General features: G+C 46.2%; 2 protein-coding genes across 3 annotated transcripts in view; both read right to left on the minus strand.

The window, feature by feature from the left end:
* The window catches only part of Gbf1 (golgi brefeldin A resistant guanine nucleotide exchange factor 1), a 295142-nt gene that overhangs the window by 197638 nt on the left and 75399 nt on the right, over window positions 1-22105 (minus strand). The gene's annotated exons all lie outside the window — the stretch shown is intronic.
* Pprc1 (PPARG related coactivator 1) lies at window positions 957-16445 on the minus strand. Of its 2 annotated transcripts, none has more exons than XM_027930084.2 (14): window positions 16251-16445; window positions 12137-12325; window positions 11441-11587; window positions 11230-11322; window positions 8227-11107; window positions 7886-7939; window positions 6215-6272; window positions 5393-5460; window positions 3701-4415; window positions 2417-2566; window positions 2245-2311; window positions 2008-2129; window positions 1498-1649; window positions 957-1212 (listed from the first exon to the last, which is right to left on the minus strand). In XM_027930084.2, exons 1-14 carry the CDS (start codon window positions 16401-16403, stop codon window positions 1109-1111), a joined length of 4953 nt encoding a protein of 1650 aa, XP_027785885.2. In that variant the 5' UTR covers window positions 16404-16445; the 3' UTR covers window positions 957-1108. The 2 variants fall into 2 exon arrangements, with proteins under 2 accessions (XP_027785885.2, XP_027785884.2); XM_027930083.2 differs by having other exon boundaries at window positions 5393-5463.

Below are 22105 nucleotides of genomic sequence, written 5' to 3' on the forward strand. Positions count from 1 at the left end.
AAATAAATAAATAATACATTCAAGTATCTGCAATGTGCCCAGCATTGTGCTCAAGCTTTATGGTGAACTTGGCTGAAAAGAATGAAATGTTCACACAAACCCATTTAGAAAGTCTTTATTTGCAACGTGTGTGAACTTTCTTCTAAATCCTTTCTATCAAGATTCCTTTGTGGCCTGGCAAGGTGACACATGCCTGTAATCCCAGCAGCTTGGGAGGCTGAGGCAGGAGGATTACAAATTCAAAGCCAGCCTTAACAATTTAGCAAAATGCTTAAAAAAAAAAAAAAGGGGGGGGAGGGGTACTGCTGGGGATCATACCTGCTTTGAATACACAATCTTTTTTTTGCGGGGGATGGGTGGGGGGTTTTTACTAGGGATTGAACTCAGGGCACTCTGCCACTGAACTACAGCCCCAGCCCTTTTATTTTTTGAGAGGGTTCTGTTAAATTGCCCAAGTTGGCCAGGAACTTGTAATCCTTCTGCCTCAGCCTCCTGTAACTGTGATTATTGGTGTGGGCCCAGAAAACTGACTGAAATGCAGAATCTCAAGAAACCAGAATCTGTATTCTAAAAAGATGACCATGTGATTCAAATGTCCTTTCAAATTTTAAGAAGCACTGTCCTGACTTATTAGACAATACACCCCAGGAGCCACTTTCAAATCCAGTGGGATTTTCCACCTCACCAGAAAGAAGTCCTAAGAATTCAATGGAGGTAAGCAGATCCCTGATTGTGTTCACAGGAAAAGTGAAATACCATGTGGCACTAGCACCATAGAAAGAAGTACAATAACGCTTGGGAGTTCTCTCTAGTTCATATTTATTAGTCTGCATAGTGATTAAGATGTTCCAAACACTTGGGGAACCCCTCAGTCCCAACCATCTGACATAGGAATGCAAATTAACTTGTTTCAACACCTGTTATAAAAAGAAAAAAACAAATACCCCTTTAAAAAATTGATTTAACACATTTTTTTTATTTCACTTTTTTCCATTTCTTTATAAAACAGTCATCTCCTCACTAGCAGCTCTTTCCCCTAGAGTTGGGGAGGTGGGTGGAGGAGGTTGGGCACCTCCAAATAAAAAGGGAAGGGGAGAAGAGCCCAGGGTTACCTCCGGAGGTTCTTCTGGGCCTGTTTCAACAATGTGTCAAAGTCAAGAGAGTCAAATTTACTCTTTACAGGAGCAGGGTCAAAGTCTTCCCGGTTGGAGTCTACAAAAGTAGAGAGAGATGAATATCAAGGTCGCTGACCATACTTCCCAACCACAGGGTTCTCAATGCCAGCCATCATATATCCAAATCGTGAATGGGGCTAAAATGGCCCCAATTTTAAATCAAAGAGGTAAAGGAGAGCCCTCACTTCTTCCCTCACCCCAATCCTTAAGTTATTTGTATGTCCAATGAGAAGTCTGCCTAGGTCCACTCTCACGGATAGGAACCCTTTTGGGGAACAGATATAGTATGTATGCCAAAACTTCAGGCCCTCCCTTTACTCACCAAGATCAGAATAGCTCCTTTTGCAGAATTGCCTGCGGCCCCCAAAACAGAGATCAAAGGGCTGCTCATCTGCTTGGCGCAGCTTATGGCCACTCTCGATGGCTGCAAATGCCTCCTCAGCATAGCGATAAGTGACGAAGCCATAGTTATCACTGGTGGGGAGAGCCATTTGGGCACATTAAGAAGACATAGTAGGACTGGGGTTGTGGCTCAGAGATATAGTGGTTGCCTAGCATGCATGAGGCACTGGATTTGATCCTCAGCACCACATAAAAATAAAATAAAGATGTTATGTCCACCTAAAACTCAAAACATATTAAAAAAAAAAAAAAAAAAAGAAGGCATAGTACCCAAGAATATAGAGGTGGTTCTCAATGCCCAATGGCCCTCTGATAGTAGAAATAAAGGAGCCCCATATTGCCAGCACACCAGAACAAGGAAGCAAGACAAGAAACATTAAGGTAGACAAATGGGACAGTAAGGATATCCTGACCTTGGACCCAAACTTACCCTTGGACTCGGAAATGGATGGTGCACTCCTCAATCTCCCCAAAAACAGAAAACCTCTGTTTCAGCTCTGACCGAGTCATGCGGCCAGGTATCTTCCCAATGAAGACTACCCTTCTTTCTTCCTGTATTGGGTATCAAGGAAAGTGACAGAGTGAGCAAGAGCTGTAGCACAGATGGTTCTCTGAGCTCTTGGCTCAGGACAAGCCCTCTTTTCCCATGACCTGCTCCTCTACTCACTATTGCACGCTCCTTCTGCAGCACTCTCTGCCTTTGGTAATGGTCATGTGAACGGTAAGAGCTGTACCTGACAAGAGAAGATGTTGTCAGCCCTCCAAACACAAGACAACTCAAGACTCAGAACTTTTAGGCATCTGCATCCCAGAGTCACTGCCTCAGGAAACATGCTCACCGCCGCCTCCTGTCACTTCTCCGGCGGGGGGATGGGGAGCGAGAGCGGCTTCGGGAACTAGATGATGAGGATGAGGAAGACGAAGATGATGATGATGAAGAAGAAGAGGAAGAGCATCTTCTGGAACGTCCAGAGGAACTGCAGCTGGACCTAGAGAATTAAAGGGCACATGGAAATGCTAGGAGTGGTACAAGTATAGTCCATTTACCTCAGCCAGGTCCCAGCCCTGCCTCTGTCAGGAAGCTCAGGAACAAAGATAAAGCATAGCAGAGGAGTCTAGATCATAGATGAAAAAACAGAGGTCCTTCATGGAACTTTACAATATCTGGAATGTTTGAGTGTGTTTTGTCAAACATCATGTTTATTTTCAACTATGCAACAGAAAACTGAAAAAACATTTTTTTAAAAAATTTTTTTAGTTGCAATTGGACACGATCTTTTGTGTTTTTTTTTAATGTGGTGCTGAGGATCAAACCCAGCGGCTCGAATATGCTGGGCAAGCACTCTGCCACTAAGCCACAACTCTAGCCCCTGAAAAACATTTAACAAATCAGAAAGAGGAAGAAAAATAACGGGAGACTCAAGAAGATAAAGGTCTGGCCCTAGTTCTCATAACCAGCTTTATCTGTGGTGCTGAAACCTGGCCGGGGTCTCTGAGTGATAAATGCTTCCCAACCATGTCTCAGGAATACTGTGACCATGACTTAAAGGGAGATGACTGTGTTAGACCTATAGTAGGGGCCATTTCTGGAGATATGATCACTGCCAAAACCCAAGAATTCCTTATTGAGTAAGTAGAAAACTTGGATCTGTTACTGAGAAAAAAAAAGATACTGCCAAGAAATAAATGAGGCTACAGTGACATCCCAAGGAACTGTCCCAGACACTGTCCTCAACAGATGATTAAATGAAGAAATGTTTCCCATTAACAATTAGCCCTTTATCCCACGTACCACCAAGAAAATACCACAAATGAGGACTCATAACAGTATGTGAAGAAAGATATAGTCAAGATCAAACCCAAAGTCTCCCCAAGGCATGTCTCAAGGAAAATAGGAGACTGAGGAATACCCCAAACTCCTACAGGGGATAGAAGCTATAGTTTCATAGCTTTCCTCTTTCAACAACCCACAAAAGGAGAGAAGACAAAGGCCAAAGACAGAAATAGAAGACTTTGTGCCTGAAAGTACCCAAGCCAATGTGTAAAAACTTTCAAAGTAAACCAGAGAAGACAGTGCATGAACTTCCTAAATGGAGAGGACCTAACAGGCCATCAGAGCTCACCTTCGCCACCTCTTGTGTGGGGGGGAGAGGGACCTGGACCGGGATCGGGATGAGGAAGACGACGATGAGGAAGATGCTTCACTGGTCCGGTTGGACCCAGAGCTGACAGAACGGCTGCTGCGGCCACGACGGCCCTGCCAGCCCCGGCTTGGGGGACTGGCTGACCTGCAGGCTTTTCGGTAACAGCGCAATGACCGCTGCTTGGTTGAGGGCTCAGGGGGAGTCCTAGTGTTCATGTCATTCCGGCAGGGTGAGGCCTCAGGAGACAGCAAGGCAGATGGGGCAAGGCAAGGCGCTGAGGGATCTGCCTGCTCATTGCTAGTCCTGTGATCAAGTGGCTCCTGGGAGGCAGTTATGCATGGGAAGAGGGGAGCAACTGGGCCCAGGGACAAGACAGGTTTGATGGTGATGTCCTGATGTCGTTTGACATTCCATCGGGAGCCCACCTCTGGAATGACTAGGGCAGGCATCTTTTTTGGGGGTGTCCTGCTCCGGACACAATAGTCATGGTCCCCAGAGCCCACATGGACTGGACTAGGGCCATGGACCCCATCTTGGAGGCAGGCTGCAGCTGGATGTTTGGCCTCTGTAACTCCTTCAGGCTTCAGGGTTCCCTCCTGGGCGGTGGACTTAGGAGATTTGGCTTTGGCCAGCAGTGAGACGGCAGCCAAGGGCTTCCATAACTGATGGGGAGGGGTAGCTGGAGGGGTGAGCCCTGTGGGGGGGGAGGGAGGATGGAGATAGCAAGGTGAGATCCGATTCTACACTTCCAGATACCATCTCTAGGCTCCAGAGACCCCACTTCTCACAAAAGTACACAAAGGATGGTCAACAGCCCAACTTCTCCCATTGTTTCAACTGCTCCTTACCCCATGTTCCCCATCTTGGGAACCAGCAATTGAAAACCCAGATAGCCCAGGTCTTCCTAAATCCCTCATGCTCTCAACTACCCAAATGTAGCTGGTGACCAGGTTTTATCTGACCTGCCTCTCCATCCTTAGATCCACTTCCTCCACCCAGCACTGCCTAACTTCTAGGCTGCATCTTGCTTGAACTCATAAAATAACCTTATCTCTCTGCTTCCAGCCTCATACCTGCCCACCCTTCTACAATCCTGCTGGATATACCATCTAAATACCAATATATTATTTCTTCAATACACAGGATAAAGTCCAAACTTAACATGGCATTCAAAATTCCCAAAATCAATCTCCTATTTACCACTCCAGTTTCATTTCTTGCTTTTGCTCTACCCACTACCTTGATCATCCACTATGATTCAGGTGAAACTGAGCCATTCACAATTCCCCAAAACATGGCAGGCTGGTTCTGATTCTTCAATTCACTCCAGCTATTCCATTTGCTTAGACAGCCTTGTCCCCTAAATCTACACCTGATTGATATCAATGATATTCTCAAGCCTGAGCTCAAGAGATAACTTTCTATATAACCCTTCCCTGAATGCCCACCTCAGTTCTCACTGAAAACCACAGGCTTCTTTCACATATCACCTTGGATACTCAATATGCTCATTTGTTTACATATCTGACTCCTACCTAGACTGTGAGCACCTCAAAGAAGGAGATCACATCTCTGTATCCTCCATGCCTATATACACTTGATGCAGAACAGACACTGCACATGTTTGCTGCACAAACTAGTCATAGGCAGAGTTCCCCAACCTGAACCCACCTGCCACGTTGGCCAGTTCTGGGGCTTGTAACCGGTCTAGGGGTCTCTTCTCCTGGGGAGTGTCAACGCTGCTGGCAGGGGGGAAAAGGGAGAGCCTGGTTCATTGCCTCCTCAATATTTTATACATCTGCTTTCCTCACAAAGCAAGAGGAGAGGGTGAGTGCAGAGAAGAACAGGATGCACAAATTGCCCCCATTCATCCTCTTCCAACACAAAAGGGATCTTTAGTGACTGAACTGTACACTGAATTTTAACTCAGCTCTGCCCAATTCCAGGAGGCAGGCTGACTATGACCTTGAATACCCCCATATCTTCTTCAAATCAGGAAACTTGCCTACCCAGCTCAAACCAACCTAAAACCAACAGAGGGGAACACACTTGGCAAAACAGGATGGTATACCATGTACATGAAAAATGAAAAAGACCTCTCATTTCTGGAAGACTTCTCCAAGGAGTCAGGGAAGCCATAGTCATTAATACCTCCCCCCACTTTAAATTATTCCCTCACCTGCAATTAGCAAGCTTAAAAAGTCTATTAAATGCAAGAAAGAAATCCCAAAAGGCATAACTTCCCAGATGATGATTAATAAAGCACCTGGAATCCCCAATTTGAATCAGCTGGTGGACAGTACACACCCTCCCACTCAGCACTACCCAAGATAGTCCTGGTCACAAAAAGCAGGGCAGGGGGTGGAAAAACTGGGAAGAGGGTAGAGCTGATTTAATGTCCCTGCAAAAGAGGTATCCAGCCGATGGTCCTGGAGCACTGGCCAGAATGCTGACCAATAGCTATAGGGTTAATTCACATATCTCCATACTTACCCTGAGTTTCCTACAGCCAAGGTGTCAGCAGGAACTGGAGGAGGGCACTCCTTTTTGGCTGCAAAAAAACCAAATTAGTTAAAAAGCCCAACCAGCTGTTCCAGACTGAAGTGGCAAAGAAGGGCTTACTCTGAGGCCCAAAGAAAGTCTACTTTGTGCTGGGAGCAGTGGCGCACACCTATATCCCAGCAGCTCAGGAGGCTAAGATGGGAGGATCTCAAGTTCAAAGCCAACCTCAGCAACAGTGAGGCGCTAAGCAACTCTGTGAGACTCTGTTTCTAAATAAAATATACAACAGGACTGGGGATATGGCTCAGTGGCCGAGTGCCCCTGGTACCCAAAATCAAAAAAATAAAAAAAGAAAGTCTACTTTGTCTGCTCCTTGATGGGCTCTCTCCAAAGATTCAGTATCCTCTACTGGGTACCAAGGTACTGTGTTTAATCTGTTCTCTGCTCAGAAATACACATATCGCCAGGCACAGTGGCACACACCTACAATCCCAGCAACTCAGGAGGCTGAGACAGGAGGATAGCAAGGTCAAAGACAGCCTCAGCAACTTATTAAGGCTATAAGCAAGTGAGACCCTGTCTCAAAATAAAAAATAAAAATGGCTGGGGATGTGGCTCAATAATTAAGTGCCTCTTGGGTTCAACCCCCAGTACAAAAAGAAAAAAAAAAAAAAAAAAAAGGGAAAAGAAATACATAGTCCAAATTTATAAGCTTACCATTGAAGGTTCTACATAACCTGCCTACCTAAATTCCTAGCAGCACAGCCTACTTTGTGTGTGGGTTGTGGTGGGGATTAAACCCAGGGCCTTGTGTATATTAAAAACACATATTCTTGGGCTGGGGATGTGGCTCAAGCGGTAGCTCGCTTGCCTGGCATGCGTGCGGCCTGGGTTCGATCCTCAGCACCACATACAAACAAAGATGTTGTGTCCACTGAAAACTAAAAAAAATAAATATTAAAATTCTAAAAAAACAAAACAAAACAAAACAAAACACATATTCTCCAACTAAACTACATCCCTAGTTCATAGCCTACTCTTGTCCCACACTTGTATTTTCTACTTTGCCTTGTATTATAGGTATTTGGTACTAACTCAGTAGTCATATCTGCATATTCTTCTCCCCAATTAGACCATAAGCTCCTTGCAAACAGGAGCCTCCACAGCACCTAGAGCCATGCCTTCCAAATACACTGTGCAGCTGGGCATGGTGGCACATGCCTATCATCACACTGACTTGGGAGCTTCAAACAAGAGGATCACAAGTTTGAGGCCAGCCTCAACAATTTTAGCAAGGCCCTAAGCAACTTAGCAACCCTGTCTCAAAAAATAATCCTAACCAACCTGGAACTCGCTATCTGGCCTTTTTTTTTTTTTGTTTTGTGGTGCTAGGAATCAAATCCAGGGCATGCCAGGTGAACACTACCACTGAGCTACACCCCAGCCCCTCCATCTACTCTTTTAATATTTGCCATGCGTACCACCATTATCCCTAGCTTAAGATTACTGTCATAGTTGAAAATTATCTCCCCATTCCAATTAGGGGGCTGCTGTAGTAGCTGAGACTACTGCTCCCATCCAATCTAACTGAAGCAACAAGGCTGAACCCAAAGGAAGTAATAATAAAAAAGAGTAAGAACCAAACTATCCAGGTTCCCTCACCTTCTGATTTTTCAAACTGCTCCAACAGACTGGACAAGTCTGATGCCTCAATTCCTGTGGAGACACACAATCAAGAATTAAAAACAGGTCCTACAAATTCAAGTCCCAAGAAGACCCCAATCACTCCACTTCTCCCTTTACATGCCCCTTGCCCACTATACTAAGTGATCCAAGGAACAGCACAAAGCTTAAATGAGTGAAACCAACCCAGAGCTCTGCTTCTGAAAACCCTCCAAAGATACCAACAAAGCTACCTCATCAAGATGGTTTATCCTGTTCTACAAATACTCCCAGGCAAAACTCTGTACCCTTTCACACAAACTGCACTGTGTGCCACTCACCAATCTCACTGATGAAAGCCTGTACCACATCCTCAGGACCCTGGGTACGTGGGGTGGGCAGGAAGGATAGTTTCCTTAGACGGGCTGGGTGGACAGCAGGCAGCTTGGGGACAATGCTCTGCCTTGGTAAGGGAACAGCCTTAATAGCAGAAGAGGAGGGCTTTTCCCTAGGCCTGGTCTCCTGGGTCTCGGGCTTTAGCCTCTCTGATGCAGGCTCCTCAATAGCCACACACTCAGGAGACAGATATGGTGGAGCCTTGATCCTGGGGCTCTGTACCAGGGACACCTTGTGTTTCAGATGGGGAGATGCAGGCACTGGCTTGACCTCCACTTTGGTGGGCTCTATTTGTGGAGCTCCATGGCCAGCTGGCCCAAGACTGAGGGATGGAGCCATAGGTGCAGGAGGTACATTTTCAGGAGGACCAGCTGGAATGCTACTGGGCTCCACCTTAGGTTGGAGAACAGCTCTCCCAACAGGAGCTGGAGGCAAAGGAGGTGGGGGTACAGCAGACCAGAATGGAGGGTGTTGTAGCCCTGGGCCCCATCCCATGGGCCCATAAGTACAACTGGAGTTGTAAGGTGAGACAGGGGCTGGAGGGGGTACCCAAGGCACATTGCAAGCAGGAGGCACAGCATAGGTGCCAGGAGTACCAGATACTAGGGGCACCGTTGGTGGGGGAGGCAGACAAGGATACCCAGAAGGGGACACAGGGGGATAGCAAGGCCAGGGTGGCACAGGGGCATAATGAGTATAGGGATCAGGTGGCACTGGTCCCACAGACCCTGGAAGACCAGGAGGTGGCAAAGGAGGTGGGGGAATATTGGGGACCCTTTGTCCACTTGCAGGAAGAGGCAGCATGGGGGGCATACCCAGCCCACCTCGAGGGAAAGGCAAAGAAGTGAGCACTGTGTGAGGCATGGGCCCAGCAGAAGACATGGACTGCACAGGAGGAGGAGGTCTTGCAGGCAGTGGCATCTCTTGGGATGGCACCACCTGTTCACTGGAAGTTAAAACCATAGGCTTGTTTGCAGATGGCTCAGGACTAGGAGAAGCAGGGCTGGGACCCACAGGCCCAAAGCAAGCCTCAGGAGGAGCGTCAGGACTTCTCTGCGGAGTTGTCTTCTTGGCTGGGGCTGGTGGGATGACAAGACAAGGGATATCTGCCAGCCCTGTGGGGGTCTCTGGGAGGCTGGGCCACTTCCCAACTGGAGGCTGGGAACTCTTCTCTTCTGCCTCTGCTTGCCGTTGCTGCCTTCGTCGTCGGTATTCAGATAGGCTGAGTGGCCGTGGTCTGGCTTCCTGGGCTGTGGCATTAGTACCATTTTCCACCTTCAGAGGAAATACAACCTCCTTGACTTCAGGGGTGATGGTCTTTGGGGGCTCTGAGGACTCTGAATCCACGAGGAGCTGAGTAGCTGGGCTTCCCTGGGCTGATGATATTGCACCACGCCTGGGGTCTGTTGGTCGGGACTTAACCAGCACAGAATCAACTGGAGCCAGGTCCCTGGGAATAGAGTCAACTGGCACAGGGTCAGCTAGGACAGCTTCAACTGATGACGAATTATCTGAGATAGGGACATCTACTGCAGGGTCAACTGCTGCCGAGTCAGCCAGGGCTGGGTCAGCTTGGAGAGGGTCAACCAGCTCTGAACTTGATGAAGCCAGGTCAAGAGGTACAGAGTCAGTCACAGCAGGGTCAACTGCAGTGGTATTAGTTTCAACAGAGTCAAATGGCATGGGGTTGGCTTGAGGAGAGTCAACCAATGAGAGATGGGGTGAAAGAGGGTTGGCTTGGACAGTATCAACCAGCTTGGAGTAGAGATCTAGAGACCTTTCTTCAGTGGGACTACCTTGTCCAGCACTTCTCTCCAAGTTCCCAGAGCTAGGCTTCTCCAAGGCAGTTGCCCAGGCCCGAGCCCAAGCCTGTGGCTTCCCCCTACCCTGGGAAAGCCCACCCTCTCTCTTAAGTTCCTCCTGAGGCAGTTTCTGCAAGCTGCCTGCCTGAGAGGTCACTTCTTTAGCTACAATAGATTGACCACGAGACGATGACCTCAGCCTCCTGGCATAACCTTCCACACAGGCTGCTTGCTGCTCCTTGCTCTTCTTCCTCCTGCTCTTTCGAGCTCTCTGGGAACCCAGCACTGCATTGGCAGGTGGGTTCTTTAGTCCCTTGGACACCAGTGGCTCCACAACCTCCTTCGGCTCCAATAAGGATGCTGAGTCCAATGACAACCCCTCTTTCTCAGGGCAGGGGGCTATCTTGGGTATAGCAGTCTCTGGTTCTGATTCAAGTGTGGGCATAAGCAGCTGCAAGGCAGGACTGGCCTCTAGTGAGTCATCCAGGAGCACAGACTGGGGTCCAGTAGGAATCTGCCGCACTACAACTGGAATCTCCAGGTCATCACCAGTTGTAGCTGCCTGACCCACAATCTCCAGCACCACACAACCCTCAGACAGTGTCAAATCATCTGGCTGTTCCTGAAGCTCATCCTCAAGTGATGCCATGTGGGTGAGGTTGGGCAAGCAGTAGGGGTGCATGGCCCGTACCAACTCACTCAAGGAAGAGATGCTTTCATCACCAGTTGCTGGCACTGCCACCTCTGCTGCTGTTGCCTTATCTTCTTCCTCAGGGCAGGCCAAATACATGGGGAAGTCTAGGATGGTGCTCATAGAGTTGTCAAGCTCCCCAGCAAGCATCTGGCCACTGAAGCTGGCTGCCTCTTCCTCCTCTTCTCCATCACTACGCTGCTGGGGGGGAGGGGACTGGCCCCAGCGAGGTCTTGATCTTGGGGGTCTCCAGCTAGGCAGCTTGGGAGAAGAGGTCTCCAAGAAAGAAGGTGGGGGGAAGTCCCAAGAGGGATCTGTAAGAGACATCTCAACCTGTAGGAGAAAAGATAAGACTCAGCAGGAGTTTTCTTCAGTGAAGTCCTTTCCAGACCTGTCCCACATATTACCCGCCTACAAGTTCCTGAAGGACCCAAGACCAGGCTTACCCCACTTACTCTACTACTGCCTGTGCTGGGTCCCAATGGGTCAATTGGGGTGATGAGGTCACGTTCCGGGGGTGTCCGAGAGAGACTGAGCAGCTTATGCAGCTAAGAGGAGAGAAACACCTGAGATCAGTTAGTGCTCCAGAGCTATGTGAACAGACCCATAGATGCAGCTATAACCTTTCAATAGCCACATGTCCCCTCTCCCTAGTCCCTCACTCACAGAAGAGCCCTCCCGCGGTGATACAAGCAGCTCAGAGTCAGGAATGCTGTCAAATGGAGACAGGTTCTCAGAATCTGCATTGTCCAAGATCTCCGTCAGAGCTGTCAGCAGTGACACTTCATTCTGTTCCTCCAGAGATAACCTGCTCTGCTCAAAAAAAAAACAGAAAAGTCCCACCAACATCTCTAATGAAATAACTGGACCACTTAAAAGACTGGATGCAAAGAAAATTAGCCTCCCAGGATCAGTGTAGCTCAATCTGCCAGCAAGAAGGATGTGAATACCAGGAGGCATAGGTTCCAATCTCATTTACAATCCACCACCTCCCTAGTGCCAACAGAGACCTGTTAAACTTATGTCTTAAGCTTGGATTTTACACTCTCCACTTTCAGGTAAAATGTAGGATGCTCAGCAAAGGACCCTTGGCTAGGTTAGAATGGGGCTCAAAAACAAAGATCAATAGCCCAGATAAAGGGAAAGGCCTTGGACTATATTCTTAGCTAACCAGGACATCCTAATATGCTACCCTCACATGGCAGCCTGCAGCTTAACTCCCACCTAGAGACAAAAAACACTTTAAGAACTCAGGTTAGGCAGGCAGAAGCCAAGAACCTGGAGAACTGAGCCATGCCTAAAACAACTCCAAGGATCTCAGGTAGAGCCTCCCAAGCAAAGCTAAGTCCAGCTCCAGCTCACCTCTCCAAGGCTCCCAAAATCCTCAATGAGAGAAATAAGAGAGGCATCCATGTAACTCTGCATGGTCCCCAGTAGTGTCTCATCTTGTAGCAACAACTCCTCCATTTCCAGATCTTTGTCCCTCAGAGATGGGCCCAGCCGAGACAGATTGACAAAGCCAGAATCATCCACCTCTTCATGTAGCAGCACCTGGAGCAAAAGAGGGGAGGGTCAAAAGGGCATGGCCACTCTGGGGGCAACTGAAGGATATGCACGATAAATCCTCTATCCAGTCCCCCATAAATGAACCCATACTCAGCAGCAGTCCCACCATCACCAAACCTCTGAGTTAATTAAGCAGAGAAGTACAACCCATGAGCAAAAGAACCCATCAGGATGACAGTATTCTGGGCAGAAAAGAGTCTGGACTCCATCAAGAAACAGGTAGAACCACAGATTATTAAACTAGTAAGCAAAAATACCAAAAAGATCAAGATGGTTCAGAATTCATCTGCTAGCAGTGGGTAGGATGTCAGTCTGAGGGGTACACCAAAGGAAAAGAAGTCAGTCAAGAGACAGTTGAGCTATAACAACCTGGCCTACCTGAGATTCCACTTAGGGTCTGTTTTCTGCTAAGCTCAAATCTTACCTTCTCAAAGATACCTTTCCCAGTATCTCTCCTCACACTAATTCACACACTTTTCTGAAGAATGCACTTTTATGACAATCACATCCTGCCCCCCAACTCCATGACATTTCTCCCCTTCTCAATGAAAACTGGATTCTAAGTTCCTTTGGGACATATAACTCTACATTCTATTAGCCTATATTCTTCTTCCCTCTCAGAAGTTAAATGTGCTTATACTTCCCAATTACCCATGATACCCAACAGTACCTTATACTCAAGTGCCTTCTCCCCACCATTTTCAGGATTGAACCCAGGGCCTTGTACATGCTGAGCACACATTCTATCACTGAGCTACATCCCCAGCCTCAACAATGTGTCATCCAATCTCTCATGGTATTTCCAAGGACAGAATCTCTTCCCCACCTCTTTCTTCCAGGTGAGAGCCAAAAAAAGAGAAAGCTTAATTCTGCAAGTGAAGAGGCCCTGCCCCACACTTCTCTGAGAGCTAACATCTTCAGCCTTGTTAGGAGGCAGGAAGCTGCCAGCCCAAACCTGTCAAGAGAGTGGGTGTGGGCAGGGCCAGAAGTGGCTAGAATGGGATTTTGAGGATGGAGGACAGAACCCCAGCTATCTCCACTATTAGAAACCTGGTGCAAAGGCCTGAGAACAGGATCAAACACAGATAAAGCAGACTGCCCCCCTCCCCTTCTTCATCAAAGGGAAACTTGGGCACTTCACCTCTAAAAGAAAAAAGCAACAGGTATGACTATAACCCTTCCATACACACAACCTCCTAAAAGAGCTGGAGTTCCAGGGCCCAGGGAAAGGAAGGGCTGCTTAGGGATACTTTAGGAGGCCAGGTCCAGAGATGAAGTGAAAGGTAGCATGTTTTAGGCACTAACCCCTCCCAGGCCTTTACAATCCTGTAATTACAACCAGCAGCTGTGAATAGCAGCTGGCTCAGCAAACAATCCTAGGTGAGCAAGAAACCTGCATCTCTGCTTGCCCTGCCACCTCCCTACCAGAGCCCCAGTGGCCAGGCCAGAATCTCAAGATGATGCCTAGCTCTGCAAACCATTAATCTCCACCTCCATTAGACAGGTACAGGAGATCTGGTCACAGACACCTCCCCTTACATGACCTCACCCATCTGATTCCCAAATAGCATGGTTCCCATCGGACCAAGATCACCCAAGGGCTAAGCCCAGGCTAAGTATGCCAGCCACCAGCACTTCCATCTTCAATGACCTCACAACTGAGAGAATCTTGTTCTTCCAGAGTTCAAAATCAGCCAGAAACTTTTTAAAATGCATGATCACTTCCTGAGAGCCCCTGCAAATCTTCAATAGCATCTTACTGTTTTTTTTTTTTTTAAATATTTTTTTAGTTGCCAGTGGATTTTTTACTTTGTTTATTTTTATATGGTGCTCACCATGCCAAGCAAGCGCTCTACCACTGGACCACAACCCCAGCCCAACTGCTCTTAATATTAAACTCCTTAATGTGGCTTACAGAGGTGCTAATCCCTATTACACTATTCTGCTTCAGCTTGTCCCCACCTCCTCCTCTACCATACAAGTATCTCAGTTCCTCCTATAAGCCATGTTTGCTCCCCTCTCAAGGCCTCTCACACATTATTCCCTCCGATGAAAGTTTTGTACACACATATAAACTTGGGGTCTCAGTTTAACATGTCATTTCCCTGGCCCTACAAAATAGATTATTATAGCTAATTATATAATCCCAAATATCCCTCATTTTCCTTTCTCCCCATACATCATCATTTATTATCTGTCTATCCTGATTAAACATAAAATCCTGAAGAACAAGGATTACATTTGTGGAGTTTATCTCTATCCCCTGTGCATGAACATAATGGTATCTCAGTAACTAGCTGGTTGGACTAACTAGCTCACACACACACCTCTTTTTGTTGGAGGGAGTTGATCTCTCCATGAGACCCCAAATAACCATCTAACTTGTATTATAGCTGGATCCCTCATCTCTCCTTCTGAGGATAGGGAGCACCACCCACAGAAGCTATGATCTCTGAAAAGATGAGGGAGAAGGGGTGGGTTGCTCCCAAATTCATGAAGCCATTCCCAAATTTAGAAGCCATTCTCCCAGGGAAGGACCTAGATTTGTCTGCTGGACCTGGTACTATCAGGAACCATGAAGCCCAACTTCTGCCTAGGATGAGAAAAATTCCATCAAGGACTCAGCTTAGCTGCAGAAGAGAGATAACAGTTCAAACCAATTCCCACCCACTGCCACCTCTAGGTGGAAACTTTCAAGAAGTCCTGTTAGACAGTAATACTTTGTAAGTGTGGAGAACTCAAGGCCAAGGAAATATAATCTGATCAGAAAAACTCTCCCACATCCAATAAATGTTCAACTAGTGTTAAATACTGAATAGGTCTCACACTACCTCCAACTTCCCCAATCCCAGCAAAAATTCCAGAAAGCCTAAAATACAGATATAAACAAACCACCCTTGGTTTGTGTCAGTTCACAGGACAGATCTTAATTACTTCCTCAAAATAGATACTAGAGGAAAAATTTAGGAGAGAAGGATTCCTTCTCCCTTTTTTTAAGTTTGGTCCCGGGTGTATTTCACTCCCCATTTCCCTTGAATCACAAATGGGGCAGAAATGCAGGCAACCAAAACGCCAGTGCCAATGACTCACAACCCACCCCAAGCCGGTCAGACTGAAGCCTCCACAAGCTCACTCCTCCACAATCTTTTACCCTCCACATCACATTGCCATCTGCAGGGAAGAGACTCCTCGAACATCTGGAAAGTCCACCATCCGCTGTTGAAAGGCACTACAGACCAACGTTAACAGGGGAAAAACTCCAAAGCTCCTGCAAAGTTGTATCTAGCAACCTCTACCTTCCTTTCTGGCCGGGGCTGGGGGCGGGATGGCGGGACCAGTTGACACACCCAGTTCCCAGCAGTGCCGCTTCAGCACGGCTACTAGATGCCGGATAGCCCCGGACGCGAGCCACGTGGACAACCCTTCCCCGCCCCCACGTGGACCCGCGCCCTCCCCACCTCCGGAGCCCAACCAACCCACGTGGGTGCTCCGGCCGCCTAGAGGGGGAGGGGAGACAGACAAGTTCTCCCGGGAAAATAGCTCTCCCCCACCCCACGTGCTCCAAAAGGGGAACGGCGGCGCCGGGCTCATGTAGCCCTCCTCGGCATCCTCATAAAAAGGTCTTAACATTCAACTTCAATTCCGAATCCCTGATCTTCCCAACTGCAGGCCCTGTTTCCGACACCCGGCTCTGCCACTCCGGCGTTCCCAGGAATGGACATACGTACTCTACCTCTGCCAGCGGACCCCCAGCAAATCGCTTAGGTTCCCTCGGCCCGGCCTGGTCTGACTCCGGTGGCAACCCGGCATCGACTCCTAAGCGCTTCCTCCCTTTCCTGTGGCGTCCACGTGTCACCGCCCGGCACACGCCGCTTTGCTGCCAGGCGCCGGCCGCCCGCCAGCCTCTCACCTGCTCCCCACAGCTGACTGTGCCCACGGTCCCATGCGGCGCTTGGTTCCGACTCCCCCAACCGCTGCCGCGGACTCCACCACCGGGGTCAGGGCCAGGGCCCCCAGTCGGGGACGGCGCGACTCCGTCTCTCCGTCCCCGGCGCGCCGCCATCTTGGCCCCTAAACACCCAGCGCTGCTCTGATCGCCGGCGCCGCCTCGCCCAGCCGATTGTGGGAAGGGAACTACAAGTCCCGAAAGACACTGCTTGCAAGACTACGAATCCCAGAAGGCCGTTGGGCGAGACTCACTTGCACTCGGGAAGAAGGCCTGGCCTCGCGCGAGGGTTCCTGGGAGAAGTAGTCGCTTCGAATGAAGGCCGTCAGCCATGAGTTCTAGTGCTTAGATTTGGGTTACTCCGGAAGACCAAATTAGTTAGCGAGCACGCGGTAATGGTGATAATTAATATTTGCGTACCACTTATATGCGTTAATTCGACCAACTGTTGGAACGCCCTCTTTGTCTGACTGACATTCTACCTGCTCTGCGTTGCTTTCACCTTAGTCCGAGTTGGGCCTGTTTCGAAATAGCACCTCCTAGTGGACATCCGATCTCTAGGCACTAATCCTCACCTAATCTCACACTGCTGCAATACGGCAAATTTACTTTTAAAATACCGCATTCTCCGTTCTTTTGCTCTTTCTCAGCTGTTACACAGAAACTCACATTGGGTTTCCATTGCCAAGTCTACGTCCCACTGCTCCAGATCTTTCTGTCCTCCAAAGACAAAAAAAAGTTCTCCTACCTTTGTTTTTCCACCTGGAATACTCAAAACACTTAAACATCTTTCATACCTAATTTAATCTAGGAAAGCCTTTTGATTATCCCAAAAGCAAAACAACGTGATCTCTCTTTTTTACCGTTCAACGCTGTCTCTATTATTCACTCATTTTCCACCTATCAACTTCTTTATATTGTTTTCCTGGGTCTGTGTGTGTGTGTTTACAAAAGCATAACAATTGGTTCAAATAGTACAAAAATATATGCTGGGAGCCTGGCACATGCCTGTAATTCCAGCAGCTCAGGAGGCTGAGGCAGAAGGGTGGCAAATTCAAGGACAGCTTCAGCAGTTTAGCAGAACCTGGCTCAAAATAAAAAAATAAAAGGCTGGGGGCTGGGGATGTGGCTCAAGCGGTAGCGCCCTCGCCTGGCATGCGTGCGGCCAGGGTTCGATCCTCAGCACCACATACAAACAGAGATGTTGTGTCCGCCGAGAACTAAAAAAATAAATAAACAAATAAATATTTAAAAAAATTCTCTCTCTCTCTCTCTCTCTCTCTCTCTCTTAAAAAAAAGGGTGGGGGGCTGGGTATAGCTCAGTGGTAGAGCACTTGCCTAACATTTGCAAAGCTCTGGGTTCAACTCCCCAGTACCACAAAAATGAAAAGTACTGGGGAAGTAGCTTAGAGGTAAAAGCACTCCTGGGATCAATCGCCAGTACAATGAATAAATAAATAAATATCTGCATATACTTGACCTGCAAATTCCAGTTCTACTTCCCAGATTTAGCCTTTGTTACCTTTACTGTGTATTCATGCACACACTTTTCTTGGATATAAATATGTAGCCAGGAGGAGTGGCTCTCACCTGTATTCTCAGCGATGGAGTTCTAGGCCAACCTGGGCAACATAAGCAAGACCCTAGCTCAAAAAAAGGGTTGGAGATATAGGTCAGTGACTTGCATATGTGAGGTCCTGGGTTCAATCCCCAATACTGCAAAAAAAAAAAAAATCATGTTGTATGTGTCGTTTTAGTGTTTCTGTTTTCATGTTGGGGATTAGAATCCAGGGCCTTGTGCATATAAGGCAAACATTCTATCAACTGAAGTACATCCCTAGCCCCTGTATGTATGATTCATACTTGCTTCTTTCATGTTAATTTATTCACTAGCCAAACATTTCCTAAACTCTGAGTAACAGTTCCATTATATAAATATATTGGGAGGCTGAAGTAGAAGGATCTAAAAGTTCAAAGTCAGCCTGGACAACAATGTAGAAGACCCTGTCTGAATTTAATTTTTTTGTTTTGGCTTAAAACCACCCAGTTTGGGCTGGGGTTGTGGCTCAGCAGTTAGAGCACTCACCTAGCAGGAGCAAGGCCCTGGGTTCAATCCTCAGCACCACATAAAAATATAATAAATACATAAAACAAAGGTATTGTGTCCATCTATAGCTAAAAAGTATTTTTTTAAAAAAAGCATATAAAGTTTGTGATAGCTTGTTACAGTATATATATATATATATATATATATATATATATATGTGTGTGTGTGTGTGTGTGTGTGTGTGTGTGTGTTTTAAATGAAGCCTCATTTAAAAAACAAAAACAACAACAACAAAAAAAAAAAACAGCTGGGGAAGCTGGGCCTGGTGGCACATACCTATGATCCCAGTGACTCAGGAGGCTGAGGCAGAGGCAGAGAATCACAAGTTTGAAAAAGTTCAAAACCAGCCAGCTTCAGCAATTTAGTGAGACCCTGTCTCGAAATACAAAATAAAATAAAATAAAAAGATCAGGGGATGTAGCTCAGTGGCAAACTGCTCTTGGGTTAAATCCCCAGTACCAAAATAATAATAATAATAATTAGCTGGGCATGGTGGCACATGCCTATAATCCCAGCAGCTCTGGAGGCTTGGGAGGGAGTTCAAGGTTAGCTTCAGCAATTTAACAAGACCCAGAGCACCACAGGAAGACCCTGTCTCTAAATAAAATACAAAAAGTTCTGAGGGACTGGAATTGTGACACATGCACTCACCTAGCATGTGTGAGGCACTGGGTTAGATCCTCATCATCACATAAAAAAATAAATAAACAAAATAAAGGCATTATGTCCATCTACAACTAAAAAAAAAAAATCTTAAAAAAACAAAAAGGTAAAAAGGTCTGGGGATGTGGCTCAATGGTTAAGGACCCCTGGGTTCAATCCCTAGTGCCAAAAAAAAAAAAAAAAGAAGAAGAATTTAAAAAGAAAAAAAAAACAATATTAATAATTCAATTGCTGAGTTAAAATGAAGTGCCAAATTGCCTTTTTGGAATGTTGCATCCATATACATTCCCACTAAAAGTTCAAGAGAAGAAAGAACTTTCTTTTAGTTATTTCTTAATCTTTCAGGTGAGTTAGTTTTATGTTCCCAAATAAATTTTAGAAGCCACAAATTTAGAATCATTTTTTTTCTCTATAGTCAGATGAGGGGCAACAATAAAGTTTAGTTCCAATAAACTTGGAAATAAACTGCTTATAAGAAACCAGTAAGAACAATACAAGATGGCACAATATTTACTTTGAGGAAAAACATATTCTAAAAAATGCTCTTGCAAGAAAGACACAGTGGTGTGGGTCTGTAGTCCCAGCTACTCAGGAGGCTGAAGCAGAAGGATCAGTTGAGCTCAGGAATTAGAGGCAAGCCAGGTAACATAGTGAGAATGGCTGGGCATGGTGGTGACACTGGAGGCATGAGGCAGTAGAACAAGTTCAAAGCTAGCCTCAGAAGTTTAGCAATAGACTGTCTCAAAATTTTTTTTTAAAGGTTGGGGATGTGGCAGTACCAAATAAATAAATAAATACATAAACACAGACTGTCTCAAAAGAAAAAGTGGGGGGGGGGGGCTGGGGTTGTGGCTCAGCGGTAGAGTACTCGCCTAGCAGGAGCAAGGTGCTGGGTTGGATCCTCAGCATCACATAAAAATAAATAAATAAAATAAGGTTTTGTGTTCAACTACAACTAAAAAAAAAAAAAAATTAAAAAAGAAAAAAGGTGGGGCTGGGTTTGTGATTCCACGGTAGAGCACTTTCCTAGCATGTGTGAGACACTGGGTTTGATTCTCAGCATCCCATATAAATAAATAAAATAAAGATCTGTTAACAACTAAAAAATTAAAAGGAAAAAAAAGGCAAGGTATGGTGGCACACACCTGTAATCCCAGCAACTCAGGAGGCTGAAGTGGGAGGATCTCAAATTCAAGGCCAGCCCTAGCAACCTAGCAAGACCCTGTCTCAAAATAAAAAATAAAAAGAGCTGGGAATAGGGGCTGGAGCTGGAGCTCAGTGACAGAGTGCTTGCCTAGCATGTGTGAGGCACTGGTTTGATCCTCAGCACCAAATAAAAAGTAAAATAATAAACAAAGATATTGTGTGTCCCTCTATAACTTAAAAAAAAAATGAAAAATAAAAAGAGTGGGAATACAGCTCAGTGATAGAGTACCCCTGGATTCAACCCCCAGTACCAAAAAATATATATTTTTTAAAAATTTTGAGACAGGGTCAAACTTAATCACTCTGCCTTTGCTTCTCTAGTAGATGAATTACAGGCCTGTGCCACCTTAAGAAACTGCTTTCGAGCCAGGCACGGTGGCACATGCCTGTAATCCCAGTGGTTCAGGAGGCTGAGACAGGAGGATCCTAAGTTCATCAAAACCAGCCTCAGCAATGGCAAGGCACTTAGCAACTCAAGTGAGACCTGTCTCTAAATAAAATACAAAATAGGGCTGGGGATGTGGCTCAGTGGTTGAGCGCACCTTAGTTTAATTCCTTGTACAAAAGAAAAAGAAAAAAAAAAGAAAAACTCCTTTGGTGGAGAAAGGAATGATAGTGATGATGACAAATGGAGAGAGGATAATCATATATAGAGGCAAGGGGGAAAATCCTCTCAGAATTCCATTTAAAAAACATTTTTTTAGTTGTAGATGGATACAATACTTTATTTATTTTTATGTGGTGCTGAGGACTGAACCCAGTGCCTTACATGTGCAAGGCATGCACTCTACCACTAAGCACAACCCCAAACCAGAATTCCATTTTTTTAAAATTTTATATTTATTTTTTAATTGTAGTTAGACACAATGCCTTTGTTTACTTATTTTTAAAATATTTTTATTAGTTGTTGACGGACCTTTATTTTATTTATTTATATGTGGTGCTGAGAATCGAACCCAGTGTCTCACACATGCTAGGCAAGTGCTCTACCACTGAGCCACAACCCCAGCCCCTGTTTACTTATTTTTTTTAATATTTATTTTCTAGTTGTAGTTGGACACAATACGTTTATTTTATTTATTTTTATGTGGTACTGAGGTTCGAACCCAGGGCCTCGCACATCCTAGGTGAGTGTCCTACAAGGAGCCATAACCCCAGTCCCAGAATTCCATTTTTTTTTAAGACAGAGAGAGAGAGGGGGGGGGGAGAGGGAGAGGGGAGAAAGAATTTTAATATTTATTTTCTAGTTTTCGGCGGACACAACATTTTTGTTTGTATGTGGTGCTGAGGATCGAACCCGGGCCGCACGCATGCCAGGCGAGCGCGCTACCGCTTGAGCCACATCCCCAGCCCAGAATTCCATTTTTTTAAAAGCATTAATCTTAGGTGAATTTCATCTCACACATACAAAAGAACACTGGATGTTTATATCTATTTATTCAAATCAGCTAAGTTTCCTGTCCTCAGGGACATTGTCATTAAGTTAAAAACCTTCAACATAGGCTCAACCCTTTGGCCCCAATATCCCAAGTATATTTCCCAGGCATCTGTAGCCTCCTTTTCCATTTTTGCCTGTACCACAATCCCCCAAACTGAGCCAGGTATAGTGGGGTGTACCTGTAATCCCAGCAGCTCAGGAGGCTGAGGCTGGAGAATCTTGAGTTCAAAGTCAGCCCCAGCAACCTAGCAACTAAGCCCTAAGCAATTTAGTGAGACCCTTTCTCTATTTTTTTTTTTTTTTTTTTGTACCAGGGCCTGAACCCAGGGGTACTTGACCATTGAATCATTTTTTTTTTAATGATTTTTTTTTATTGGTTGTTCAAAACATTACAAAGCTCTTGAC

The sequence above is a fragment of the Marmota flaviventris genome, chromosome 4, assembly GCF_047511675.1.
Source record: "Marmota flaviventris isolate mMarFla1 chromosome 4, mMarFla1.hap1, whole genome shotgun sequence".
NCBI classification, from domain to species: Eukaryota; Metazoa; Chordata; class Mammalia; order Rodentia; family Sciuridae; genus Marmota; species Marmota flaviventris.

Excerpts from the sequence above, each read along its gene's own strand:
- Pprc1 (XM_027930083.2), bottom strand. The coding sequence starts at position 16,403 with ATGGCGGCGCGCCGGGGACGGAGAGACGGAGTCGCGCCGTCCCCGACT. Across the intron at positions 1,650-2,007 it reads ATCCATTTCCGAGTCCAAGG|TGATAACTATGGCTTCGTCA; the intron begins GTAAGTTTGGGT and ends TCTCCCCACCAG. Across the intron at positions 1,213-1,497 it reads AAGGAGCTATTCTGATCTTG|ACTCCAACCGGGAAGACTTT; the intron begins GTGAGTAAAGGG and ends CTACTTTTGTAG.